Genomic DNA, 13,591 nt, shown 5'->3' with positions numbered 1-13,591 from the left:
AGTGGTTGTGATGGAGGCCGTGTGGCTCGCAGAGGCTAAAATATTCTGTATTTGGCCCTTTGAGAGAAGTGGGCCGACCTGTGCTTTAAAGGATCACTTGTAACGTGAGCCATCAAATGATGGTGGGGAAGGCCGCAGGAGAGGCAGGCGGAGGCGGTCGCTGGGTGTCTGGTTTTGGTCTGACTTGAGATGCCTGTTGACCATCCCCGTGGAGATGCCAGGTTGGCACTCGGAGATGCAGGAGTCTGGAGTCGAGGGGCTGGATCTGGGCTGGGGCTTTGAACTTAGCAAATGCCAACCTGTTGCTGGTCTTTGGAGCTCTGAGGCTTGGAGGCCTGGTGAGCAGACCCTGGAACTGAGACTGGACTGTAGCGGGTGGAGCCCGGACGGAGAAGGAGCCGCCAGAGAGGCAGGGAGGGAGCCACGAAAGGGTGCCATCCAGAAGCAGAGTGAAGAACAGGCTCACTGTGTCAAATATTGTCAATAAGTAAGGCAAGAATGGCGGATTGGCCTCGGATTAAGGAACAGGAAGCCATCACCGGTGACCTTGAAGGGAGCTGCGTCCCTGGCGTGGCCGGGCCTGCGTGCCACAGGTTCCAGAGAGCCAGTGGAGGAGAGGAACCGAGACGGCAAGAAGAGACGGCTGTGAGGGATTTTTACCGTAAGGCGGTGTGGACAGGCAGGGCAGTTAGGAGCTGCGTTGTCAGGGAGTCTCAAGGGATTCGGTGGATCGGGACGGTGGGGACTGCGGCAAGGTGGGTAGTCACGACTACGGCCTGGGAGCGTGAGCCGCAGAGCTGGAGTGTTTAGGGGAGAGATCATGATCCGGAAGGGTCCGCGAAGAGTGAAGGCACCTAGGCCCTTCCAGGTCTGTGATAACAGAGGTATGTGGGAAGGAAACGTCCAGTCCTGGGGGCGCTGCGGGAGAGGCAGTGTCGGGGCGCCATCCAGGTCCTTAGAGCGAGGGGCAAGGTGCATGTTCAGGGAGGAGATTGAGGTTATTCGGGATTTTGCCATTGAGGAGTTTGCTTTCTGGGGTGGGAGACTGCATCCGGTTAGGGGATTGCCAAGGTGGTTCAGGGCTGGGCCATGACTGGGAGTCTTGGGCTTCCTGTGTCAGTGATGAGAGGAGCGCCTGTTGTTTATTCGGCCTCACTGCCCACTTTAAATGCAAGATTAGGGGCGCCTGGGTGGCTCAGTTGGTTGAGCACCGGCTTCAGCTCAGGTCACGATCTCACGGTCCGTGAGTTCGAGCCCCGCGTCGGGCTCTGTGCTGACAGCTCAGAGCCTGGAGCCTGTTTCGGATTCTGTGTCTCCCTCTCTCTCTGACCCTCCCCCATTCATGCTCTGTCTCTCTCTGTCTCAAAAATAAATAAACGTTAAAAAAAATTTTTTTTAAATGCAAGATTAATTGATTCTTCTTCACAGTCCTCGAGGCAGGAATAGTCATCATCCCCGTTTGTCTGTCGTTGAGGCCACAGTTTCAGAGATAAAGTGACTTGGCTGCAGTCATACTGCCACTAACTTCCGGCGGTAGATTTGCACCAGCCTGCCTGATTTTGAAGCCTGTGCCCTTTACTGCTTCATAAAGCCTCGTGTCTGATACCTCGCGTATGGATTTTCTGATGATCTGTAGCGTATGGTGTTTTCCATTTATGTTTAAGTTCTCGGGTTCACCTTAGTGGAGGTTTCAAGATAGTTGGGGCTTTGGCTACTGCTCTTTCCTTCCCCCCTCCTTTCCCACTTTGTTTCCTCCCATCCATCCATCCATCCATCCATCCAGACATCATTCATGCATTCAGTGGATATTCCCTGAGCACCTGCTGTGTGCCAGCCTCGTGCACTGGGTGTAGGAGAGAGACAGAGACAGAGAGACAGAGGAACGAGATAGTCTCAGTGGCTTCTGAGAACTCCCTGTCCAGTGGGAAGGGGGCAGAGAATTAAACACATCAGTGTGGGGCAGAAGCGGGGGGCGCTTCAGGGAGGAAAGATTTGCACGGCAGAGGTGACTCAGCCCAACAGAGGCCCTGGCACTTTGCCCGGAGCTTGCCGTATGCACTTACCAATGTTTTTGTTTGTTGCTGAGACACCAGGGCGCCTCAACCAGGTGCTGCTCTCGCGGTTTCCCAGGAGACCCCCGAGGCCTCTCTCTTCCAGGGGAAAAGTGGGCATGAGTCTATAGAATTCATTTTCTCACTCATAGTTTTTTGAGAGCCTAGACTTAAACCATTTCAGACAAGCTGCAGTATATTTATGCTTTTTATGTCCTGTTATGGCAGCTCGATAGATTAATTTTATCTTATAAATTGCATTTTGCCTCCCCAGTGTTTTTATTTTCCCCGTTGGATCTTTGTGTTCTTCTCAGTTGCTTGGCTAAGTTTCAAGTCTACGGTTTTATTTATTTTTCCTTCTCTTCACGAACGCCTGTAGCCCAGCCCCTTGTGGGAGCAGCCTACCAGGACAGCCCAGGAGAGCAGAAAGGAATTAGAACCATGGCCTGTGTCTGGAGAGACAAGGAAGGGGACAGTTATCAGCACACCAGCCACGAGACCGGTCGGAATTCAGCCTCTGTGTGTGTCGAACAGCTTCCGTGTGCCAGGCACTCCTTGGGGTCTTGTATAGAAAAAATTGTCACTAAGCCCTGCAACAGGCTTCTTAGGACATCATCATTATTCCCACTTAACACGTGAGGAAGCTGAGGTTTGTAGAAAGAATTGATCCAGGTCACCCAGCTGGTAAGCGGATAGACGAGTGGAGGTCTGGTAGACTGTGTGTCCGAGCTTACCAGTCTGTCTGGGACGCTCTCCTCCCAGGCCGTGGACTGGGTCCTGGCGGGCATGGTGCGTGCTCTCAGGGACCTCACAGCCCAGCAGGCAGGCAGGTCTCTGTGTGGTGCTGGCTGGGTTAGGTTAGGTGTGCCCCACCGGCCTCCGGCTGCCCAGGAGGGGGGTAAGAGGTGAGCCCGAGCTGACTCCTGGTTTGTGGGGTTTGTCAGGCAGGCCGGTGGGAAAGGTACAGAGACATGAGTGAGGTCCCAGGCAAGTCACATCTGTTTCTTCTTGGCAGTATAAAGTATTCTAAGCATACAGAGAATCACAAAGGGTGATAGAAGAATATTCACGTTCCCATTCATCCACAATGAATAAATGCTTACATTTTTTCTTTTTACCTTACATCCACCCCCCTCTGCCTTTGTTAAAAAAAAAGGAGTCACCTTTCATCTGGACCTAATTCACTCCGTAAGAAATAATTATCTTCAGGAATCCTAAATTTGTCATGGGGCGGCTATGAGAACACCGTCTCTGGGGAAGTACTGAGTTACGATGTCCGCTTCCCCGAGGCCTCCAGTCAGTGCACTGAATACCTGGTCACATGCTTCTGAAGGTTGTGGGCTTTGAGGAGAAAGCCACTCTACCAGGCAGTAAAGTACTCTTAGCTGAATTGTAGAAGGTTCCAGAGCTGCAGTATTTCCTCCAACGCAAATAAGTGGTCCTGGAGACATCTTTTGAGTTCTTGTTCACAGCCAGTTGGTTACTAAAGGCTTCGTGTCGAACTGGCAGTTTCCTTTTCCCTCCCAAATCCCCATCATTGGTGACCTTCTTTCCTTTTTCTGAATGTGCTTCTAGAACTTTGCACGTGCTGTTGCCCCTGCCTGAATTTCCCCCCTTCAGTTGAGGCCTAGCCGAGGCCCCTGTCTTTTAGGTCTCGGCTTAGATGTCATTTTCCAGGGAAGGCCTTCCTGAATCCCTCAGTTATTTAGACACTCCTGTTGGCCTCCCAGGTTTTGGTCTGATTCCACAGATGTTATTGGCCTTCACACTGAGGGTTGAGGATTGTCCCTCCCCGCTCGTGCACCCCTGCTACGGGAGACTCCAGGCGTGGGAGGGGTAGACACATCAGGAGGCGGCGTTCAGAGTTGGAGGCAGGTGGCCAGGCTTTGAAGGAGGGGCTGTGCTGCTTACTCGCCCTGACCCTGGGGCAGGTTCTTACCTCTCTAACTAAACCTCGAGTTCCTCTTCTGTAAAATGGGGACACTGGTGACACCTCGCTGGACTGTCGCGAAGACTAAATGGCTATCACAGGCGAGGTGCTTGGCGCTCGGCGGTAGGCCAGGTCCTGGCATAGTTACATGTCCCGAGGCCTTTCTGAATGTGCTTCTAGAATTTTCTAGAGCCTTCAGGCTCACACCACATACTACAGCTTGTGATCCTCCCTGTCCCACACCTGCAGTGCAGTGATTTCTGATGAAATATCTGCCTTTGGCCCTTCATCGAGGGCTGCTGGGCCGCGAGTGGCAAAGCCACACTGCAGAGCCCATGCTGGGCCACGAGACGTGCCGGATACCGGCCTTGGCACTGGGCCACCGCCTCCTCGCTGCTGCTGAACACCAGGTGCTGTGGATTGGGGGCGCTTCTAGAGTCGAAGTTATGAATGCCGAGTGTGTGGGTGTGAGACTGGTCGTGCCGTAGGGTCAAAGCCTCCAGTGGAGGGTAAGTGTTGTGCGAGCGGGCACACCGTGCCCGCCATCCTGAGATGCACGTGCCCCTAAACGTCAGAGCCGGCCGCGCTCTGCACCACGGCAGGACGTTTGTGTGGGTCTTACGTTTGCTAGGTAGATAAATAAGCAAGCCTCATGATTACTTAGTGAAAATCATCAAAACTGATCATTATTCCTCTGAGTGAACATTGCTTCTTGCCATGAGATTCCACTGTCGTGAGGTTGTTATGGCAGAGATACTTCCTTGACTTGGAAGGTGATCTACTGGGGAAAAGGCCTGCTGAGATGTCTCGCTCTGTCTCTGTCTCTTACACTCATTCAGCCGGCGGTTACTTACTGAGTCCCTTGTCTGCCCCAGGCCCCGGGCCAGGCCCTGGATTGCAGAAGGACATGCCTGCACGTGAGAGAGCGCGGGGACTGGCGACTGTCACACATTTTGTGCAGTAGAAATGCTGTGCGGGGAATGCTTCCTTTAGGTCATGGAGCAGCTGCTTTCTAAAATAAAAAGAGTTATTTTATGGTATTTGCGTCGTGAACAGAGAGATAAGAAGGGGCTTACAGCCACGAGGAGCAGTTGCGGAACCCAGAAATTGGAATATACAGTCTGCCGAGGATTCTGGTGCGCTTTTCCTTCTGAGAGCTCCCCCAGGCCCTGCTGTCCAACCCGCACGGCTGCTTAGGCAGCGCTTCCCCTGGTCCTCAGCCCCGGCTCGCAGGCCTCCTGCCTCCTGCCATCAGCATCCCCTTCCATCTTCAGACAGTTTCAGGGAAGCAAAGACTATCAGCATTAGCTGGGTTCCTTCACCTCTGTGAGCCAGATGCTTTTTGCAGAGCTGTTGTGCCGTGTGATCCTAAGAACACAGCAAACACAACCCTTCACAGTAAGCGATGTTCTTTCCATGCAGCGCGTGAAGCGACTGAGGCTCAGAGAGGTTAAGGAACTTGCCTAAGGTCCCACAGCTAGTAAGTGGCACAGCCAGAGTGGGAAACCAGATCTGTTGGATTTTGAAGATGGGTTTTTCTCCTGTATTCTGCCTCCTAAGTATTCAGCAACCCTTCTATCGAGCTGAGGCTTCCCCGCACATGGGGTGGTGTGGTATGTGATTAAGGACAGGAGCTCTGGACTCGGGCCTGAGCTTGAAGCCTCATAACAGGCACCCTAGGCATCTTTTTGGGGAAACTGAGGTTCTGGGACGTTAGATTACTTGCCTAAGGCGATGGAGTCAGCAGGTGGCAAAGCTGGGTGTGAGCCCCCTGCTCTTTGGTTTCAGAGCTCCGCATTCTTTCTCAGCACCGCCCCAGCGCTTAGACAAGTTTGGCCGCACGTCTGGGGATTTAAACTAGCTGTCAGGAAGTATTTCCCGGCAGGGTCATGCATCAGTGAAACGGCTCACTGCGGGGGACATCGTGGCACCTCCTGGAAACCGTTAGACGTGGAAATGAAAAGAAGACTCCCATCAGGGATGGGTTTTAGAATTACTGCTCTTAATGGTACTTCACGCACTCCCCGGTATCTCTCAGGCCTGCACTGACTTCTGGTCTGGGCTAAGGACTGTACCAGGCACTGGGAACGTGAAGGTGAAAGGCCAGCCCCTCCTGGGAAGGAGGGAGAGAGGAATCCAAATAAACAATTGCTAGGTAGATAAATAAGCAAGCCGATGTAGTTTCTCTGGCAGCACCCTGCACGTGGAATGTTTGTCCCGGGCAAGACGCGTAAGGGGCTGTGGAAGCACAGAAAGGAGGGACTGTTGTGCACAGTTTGAAGATGGGCTTGCAGAAGGAGCATTAGATCTGGATGTTGGAGGATGAGTAGGAGTTTGTTGAGTAGGTGTAGAGGACCAGGCATATTCCAGGCAGAGGGAACAGCACGTGCAAAAGCATGGGGGCACAAAATAGCCTGGTGTGTGCAGGGAATTCTGGCTAATTTAGTAGGGCATCTCCATAGGTGGCGTGAGGGGATATTCCTGGGAAGCCTGCCCAGAACTAGATCGTGGAGGGTCTCAGATGCTGTAAGAGGGCGTTTGGGTTTGATCCTCAGGATAGTGGGGTTATCGATGGATTTTAGGTGGGTGTTGGTGGTTATCATGGCCAAGCTCACTTTTCAGAGTAGTTACTCTGAGGAAGAGGGTAAGAGGAAGGACTAGGGTCAGAGACGCTTGTTAGGCTGTGGCCGCACAGGGCCAGGGGGGTGGCTTTCAGCAAAGGAGGTACTGATATACACATGTCTGATTTGCAGACTCTGAAATTTACCAGCCCGATGGCCTTGCCGTCCTGCCAACGTGCAATGAGAATCCTTCTGAAGATTTTCCGGGCCCGACCTCAGTAGCTACTTACTTGAGTCAGCTTCCCACTAAAGTCCGAGTGATTGGGACCCACCAGTCAGAGAACGTTGACACCTCGGGTGATGCAGAAAACTTAAAACAGAAAATCTGTGACTTGGAAACTGAGCTCGAGGGCTACCGGAATTTCTTATTTCAGCTTCAAAAGCACTCCCAGTGCAGTGAGGCCATTATCACAGTTTTGTGTGGGACAGAAGAAGTGGCCCAGGATGCCTTGAACAAGCCCAAGGGTAGTACCGACGAAGAAGAAATGACCTTTTCAAGTTTGCAGCAGGTTCGGTATGTGAAACACATGAAGATCCTTCATCAGCTGGCTCCAGAGGTGACCGACGGTGGGCTGCTGGAGGGCCTCAGACGGCAGCTGGTGGATCAGGAGTGTCAGCTGCAGAAGGAGCAGAACTTGAACGTGGAGCTTTTCAGTGAAATCTGTAACCTGCAGAATAGGTTCAGAGATCTCTCCCCCTCCAGGTACATCCCACCTCTGCTTCTTCCACGGTGGCAACCTGCACACGTTGCCTCTGGGTCGGAGCCCGTGAGCGAGGGCGGGGGGGGGGGGTGAAGCTGCTCGGTGGGTTGTGGTTGTGGGTTGTGTGCCGGGCAAGGCTCGATGGTGGGTTTAGGGCAGGTGGGCCCGATGGAGAGGTGAACGCGAGGCCACAGGGAGTGGTGGCCGTACAATTCTTGTGTTGTGTCTTCCGGAATTGGCAGAACAGATTTTGCCCTCCTCAGGCTGGGAACGGGGTGAAGGTATTATGCCAGCCACTTGGGGAGTCCTGGTACGTTTGCTGAATGGCAGTGTTTCCTCCTGGACCCCGTTATTGGCTTTTACTGCGGGGTTGAAACTGATGTCCTAGCCGGGGTAGGAAGGATATAAATATTTCCCATATCTTTACCCTTTAAGGTCATCTTAGAGAAATAAGCCTGTGTTGAAAGAGAAGAATTCTTACGTCATGTTTTACGGGCATAGATAGGTACAGTTTTGCTTTATGAGATGTGACAAAAAAGTAATCAGTTGCAAAGTTGACCTTCATTCGTCACTAATTTGAGACAGACACATTATTCTAAATTGTCAGGAGCCAGAACGAAGTTTTTCGAGCCTTCGCAAACAGCAAGCTGGGAGGAAGCTTGCATTTTATTGAAAGACAGTAGTGTCAGACGCCCGGATAGGCACTTTTCTTATTTAATCCTCAACATCGCCCAGAAAGGTGGTGTTCCTAAATATGGATGAGGAAGTGGAGCCTCAGAGAGGCCTCCCTGACCGAGCAGATGGCCCGAGGAGACGGGTGGTGTTGCTCAGAGCTGTCGCCAGTGCGCGAGCCCGCGGTGTCCTGCCCGACACCCCCCCACCCCCCACCCCCCCCCCCCCCGTGTTCTTCCTCACCCGCAAGGCCTGCCCCACCTTCAAGGCTGATGTCACATGGTCTGTACGTGCACGCTCACCACCAGAGGCAGGGGCAGCAGCCCCACGTACTGCCCTCATTTCAGGAAAAGGGGGACACGTTGAACTGAAGGGTCAGCATCTTTGCCGAGCCACGCTGGGGCCGAGTTACTGTGGCCACGCCGTATATGAGCCACGCTTTGCTTAACTTGGGTTTTTCTCCGTGCCTCGGAGTACTGGTCGGCTCACACGGGGGAAGACAGATCCGGCATCAGGAGAGGTCGTATCGTGCGATGCAGCATGGGCTTTGAAGGCGGACTGTTTGAGTCCGAAACCTTCCCCATTTAACTTTGCGATCTCAGAGTCCGTTTCCTCGCTGTAGACCAGGAGGTTCATACGTTTGTTGAAAGATTGGGAGGAACAGTTAACTTATAAAAAACACCTAACGCAGTGACCGGCAGATCATAGACCCTCCGTAAATGGTAGTTAGGATTATGATTACCCCCTGACCTTTGGAGAGGAGAGAGTCCCGATTTTGTTTTCCTGTGTCAACAGTTTCTTTTTTCTTCTTCGTGGGAATTTGTGGCGGGTCCTCTGACCCTTGGAGCACTTGTTTCTATAATTCAGAATAATATTTTTGAGGAGTTTATGGAAACTAAATGTTCTCCTGAGTTCTTGCCAGTCTGTACTGTAATTGGGGGCTTTATAAGGTTGAAAATAGCGCAGAAGAACCTTTGTTCCAGCGTTTGTGGGTTGTTTTGAAATCGAAGGAGTGACCTTACACACTTCCAATTTTTCTAGAAGTATATATACTTGTACAGCTGCAGGCTTTAAAAAATTGTGCTCTGTCATTTTTCCAATTAGTGTTAAGGTCACAAAAATGCAATTCTGAAATGGCACAAGCGTTTTCTCTCCCCTCCCCTTTTATCAGATACGATTCATTAGTTCAGTCCCAAGCCAGGGAGCTCTCCCTTCAAAGACAGCAGATTAAGGACAGCCATGGCATCTGTGTCATTTACCGTCGACATATGAACACCGTGATTAAGGCATTTGAGGAGTTGCTACAGGCCAGCGACGTGGATCGCTACGTGGCCGAGGGCTTCCAGGAGCAGCTGAATCAGTGTGCGGAGCTACTCGAGAAACTGGAAAAGCTGTTCCTCGACAGTAAGTAGGGCAGGGGCTTGTGAGTCTTAAGACACAGCATTTATTGGTCTAAGACTTCTTGGCAGTACTAGCTCTGCTCTGATGAGGGGACAGCGGAGCCACACTGGCTGCTGTCCCTTCCGGTGACTGCTTCCAGCGGTTGGTGGTCCTCACTGCTCCAGACCCGGGGTCCGGCTGGGGAGGGACACCCCTCCAGTGCCCGCCACATGGCTGCTCCAGATTTTCAAGAGAAGATGGGAATCGGGGTTTTTTGTTTTTTTGTTTTTTTTTTCGAGGGGGAGGAGGGTAAGAACTCTTGAGTTTTAAATGTTGGCAACAACAGACAAAACAAGCAAACAAAAAAACCCCAAACATTTATCGGTTAAAAAAAATCTATTCAAGGGTCAGAGGTGGTTTAGAGCAAGGATGAAAGAAAGCCTCTGCTAAACAGTCACTATGTGCTAGGCACTTAAATAGGGGCTGTTGCATTTAAGTAAAAAAATAATCATTTGCAATTCTTTTGAGACTAGAACGAGAATTCTCTTACACTCTTTACCCAGCCTCATCGGTTTTGCCGTGTTCGCTCTGTCATTTTCTCTCTCTGCGTATATTCAGATCTTCCTCGATTTGTAATGGGGTCGCATCCCGGCAGACTCATCACGAGTTAAAAGTATCATAAGCCAAGAACGCATATAACACCCCAACCTCCCAACACCATCGCTTAGCCCAGCCCAGCTGAAGCGTGCTCAGAACACCTACAGTAGCCCACTGTTGGGCCCTGTCCCCTCGCGCAGAGCCCATTTTATAGTGAGGTGTTGAGTACCTCGTGTTATATGCCCAACGCCCTGCTGAAAGCGAGAATCAGAATGTCTGTGTGGGTCCAGAATGGTTGTATCAGTTATTTCCCCTCGTGATGATGGGGCTGACTGGGAACCGCCGCTCACCGTCTCTGCCCGGAGCCAGGAGGGAGGATCGTACCGCGTGTGCCCGGCTCGGGAAAAGATCACAATTCAGCATCTGCAGCCCAGTCCTTACTGGGTGCCTGTTGCTTTCACACCGTCCTGAAGTCAAAACCTGTAAGCTGAACCCTCGTAAGTCAGGGACCACCTGTGTATGCACGTATATACACGCATACGTACGCATATAGGTGCGCACATACATTATTATTATTATTGTTATTTTCTAAGATTTTATGTTATGTTATTTTAAAGTGGGCTTCATACCCAGCACGGAGCCCGATATGGGGCTTGAGCCCAAGGTTCTGAGATCAAGACCTGAGCTGAGATCAAGAGTCGGACGCTTAACCAACCGAGCCACCCAGGTGTCCCCCCCCCCCCGCCCCCTGCTGTTTTTTAAGATTTTATTTTTAAGTAATCTCTGCACCCAACGTGGGGCTCGAACTCACAACCCCGAGATCAAGAGTTGCACGCTCCACCGACTGAGCCAGCCAGGCACCCCACATTATTATGATTATGATTGTTATCTTCTCCTAACCCTCTGAGGATGGATTGATGGTGTCCTGTCCTTTCCCCCTAGATGTGTCTGTGTGTGGCCCCTCACACTGGAGACCCTCTCTTAGCCAAAACACCACTGCTAAATTCATGACACAGTATCATCGTCTCATATACAGTCTATACTAAAATTTCGCTAATTGATTCAATAATGTCTTCTATGAATTTTATTCCTGATTCTGTTCCAGGACCCACTCCCTACGTGACATCAAGTTGTCTGTTTCTCTGGTTTCCTTTAATCGGGGGTAGTCGTTCACCCTTTGTCTTTCATGACACGGACCTATTTGAAGAGTTCAGGCCAGTGCCCCAGTTTGGGATTATCTGTTTCTTTAGGATTAAGTTAGGAAAATTAGATGAGATTATGTGATTTGGGGAAGAATACGATGGTAAGTATTGTGTTCTCATGGTATCGTGTTCATGAGGCCGCATGCCATTAGTTTGTCCCGTTTTTGGCGAAAATAACTTTGACCATTTGGTTGAGCTGATATGCGTCAGGTTTCTCCACTCTAAATGACAACATTTCCCTGTGTCATATAGAAGCAATTAGTGGGAGGTACTTTGTAACCTTGTAAATACTTGGTTCCTCTTCAAATTTGTACTCGAGGTTTGCACAATGTTCCTTGCCTCTGTTATTAATTAATGACTACCATGGTGGCCACCTGGTGTTCTTTTTTTTTTTTCCTAACGCCGTTATTCTGTCTTCATTTCTTATTAGATGGCGTCTGTAGAAGGATAAACTCTTCCTTTACCTGCCCCTTTTTATTCCTATATTTGTTGTTTGTTTATTAGCAGCGTGGACTTAGTTTAGGTTCTTATTTTATTCAGGGGACTATTACTCATTCTGTCATTCATCCCGGTGCTCAAATTGTTCCTCATTTGGCAAGTGGCAATTCCTTTTGACGGGTCTCCATCTTTTGGAGGAGCTTCCTTCTGTACATCTGTGCATCCTGGCACAAAAAAGATGTTCCAGCCCCATTGATACTGTCCCTGCCCCTGAATCAGCCATTTCTCCAAGTAGCCCTGGTTCATCTTAAAGGGAAATGCTATGCAAAAACTATGATTTGGAGGGGGCGCCTGGGTGGCTCAGTCGGTTGAGCGTCCGACTTCGGCTCAGGTCATGATCTCGTGGCCCGTGAGTTCGAGCCCCGCGTCGGGCTCTGTGCTGACAGCTCAGAGCCTGGCACCTGCTTCAGATTCTGTGTCTCCCTCTCTCTCTGCCTCTCCCCTGCTCATGCTGTCTCTCTCTGTCAAAAATAAATAAACATAAAAAAAAAAACACAACAACTATGATTTGGGGCTGTGTAGGTTCATTGCTACTAGGGGATCATTGTTTCTAGACCCTTTAGCAGGCGGGACTAGAATATAGCTCACATGCATACACATATATATAACAATATGTAATTTATTTTAAAAATCGTTATTTCACAGTGGGGCCTCCCAATTCCAGTCCAGCCCACCGTGCCCTTTATTGCTGTTTCCACTTCTGTATTTGTGTTTCCTGTCTCCAACAGTGAGAATCCTGGCTCTCACATCAGGATGTCCGCTCTTTTGCTTAGTTCTCTAAGACACACAGATAGTTCCAGAATTGCCCCATCCTTAGCACTGTGAAAAGCAAACCTACTAAGAGATCAGTTCTTTCAGTTTTTAGGCTAAGGGTATGTAGTCAGGTGTTAAATTGAAAAGTTATTAGATTTGATTCTTTCTGCAGTGTTGTTAGGATATTCGTGTGAAATATAATTAGATTATTTGTTTCCATTTGTGCTCAATTTTAGGGTTAGGGTTCCCCTCCCGTTTTTACTGATTTCATTTTATGTTTTGAATATGAAAAATATTAAGGTGGTTCTCAAGCTAAAACTTTCTCCATTGAAATTGCCTCTATGAAGTCATTATTTTTGTCCCTCTCCTTTATATCCATGAGTATCCATGAGTATGACTTTCTAGTTCCCCTTTCTCAAACCTTCGGGAACTGGGCTTTTAGGCATCCCAGCCTCTCCACGGAATGGGCATGTGCCCGAGACACTAACACCTTCCACTTTGCTAAATCCAGCGATCGCTTTTGGATGGCACCTCACCCAAACTCACAGCAGTATTTTTTGGATGTGGCCCATCCCTCCCTCCTGGGGGAAATCCTTTCCTCCCTGGGCTTCTAGGAGGACACCACCCGGAGCCAGTTCTCCTCCCACCCCACTGGCCGCACCTTGGAGGTTCTGCCTTCAACATGTACTGCAACTCCGACTGGTCTCCCCTTCCTCATGGGTGCTGCGGCTCCAGCGGATTATTCCAGGCCTGGCCTCCCCGGCCTTCCAGCCTCCACCTGTGTCCCCACGGTGCATTTCCACGGTGCATTTCCAGCCTCCACCTGTGTCCTGCCACGGTACAAGAGACAGAGTGATCTTTTCAAAATGTAATCAGGTCCTGTTCCTTCTGCTCAAAATCAAAGGCTTTCCTATGTGAGTTGTAAGAGTTATACGATGAGCATGAAGCCTTGACTCAGCGCTGGGTACGTGGCTCCTCTGCGCTCCGTGCTTGCTAATAGCCATACCTGTTGTGAGCGGGGGGGGGGGGGGGGGGCTTACTCCTCAGAACAACCTGTTTTACTTGAGGAACTTAGCCTTACAGAGGAAAGTCAGTTGCTCAAAGTTATAACTGACTTGGTGAAACCAAGATTTGACCTTAGTTCTTCTGTCTTCGTACATACAAAACAGATGACTCACGAGGGTCC

General features: G+C 50.4%; 1 protein-coding gene across 6 annotated transcripts in view; it reads left to right on the top strand.

Moving 5' to 3' along the window:
• The window catches only part of CDK5RAP2 (CDK5 regulatory subunit associated protein 2), a 172,428-nt gene that overhangs the window by 119,321 nt on the left and 39,516 nt on the right, over positions 1–13,591 (top strand). For 5 of the 6 annotated variants that reach the window (XM_086683856.1, XM_086683853.1, XM_086683855.1 and 2 more), the window contains 2 exons: positions 6,735–7,305; positions 9,147–9,379. In XM_086683856.1, coding sequence (XP_086539982.1) covers positions 6,735–7,305; positions 9,147–9,379 — 804 coding nt within the window. Of the gene's footprint in view, positions 1–2,430; positions 2,554–6,734; positions 7,306–9,146; positions 9,380–13,591 lie in introns of all 6 variants that reach the window. The other variant, XM_086683857.1, reaches the window with a different exon arrangement.

This window comes from Puma concolor, chromosome D4 (genome assembly GCF_028749965.1).
Source record: "Puma concolor isolate L17-30 chromosome D4, mPumCon1.1.hap2, whole genome shotgun sequence".
Classification (NCBI taxonomy): Eukaryota; Metazoa; Chordata; class Mammalia; order Carnivora; family Felidae; genus Puma; species Puma concolor.
This window is presented reverse-complemented; position numbering and strand designations above follow the sequence as displayed.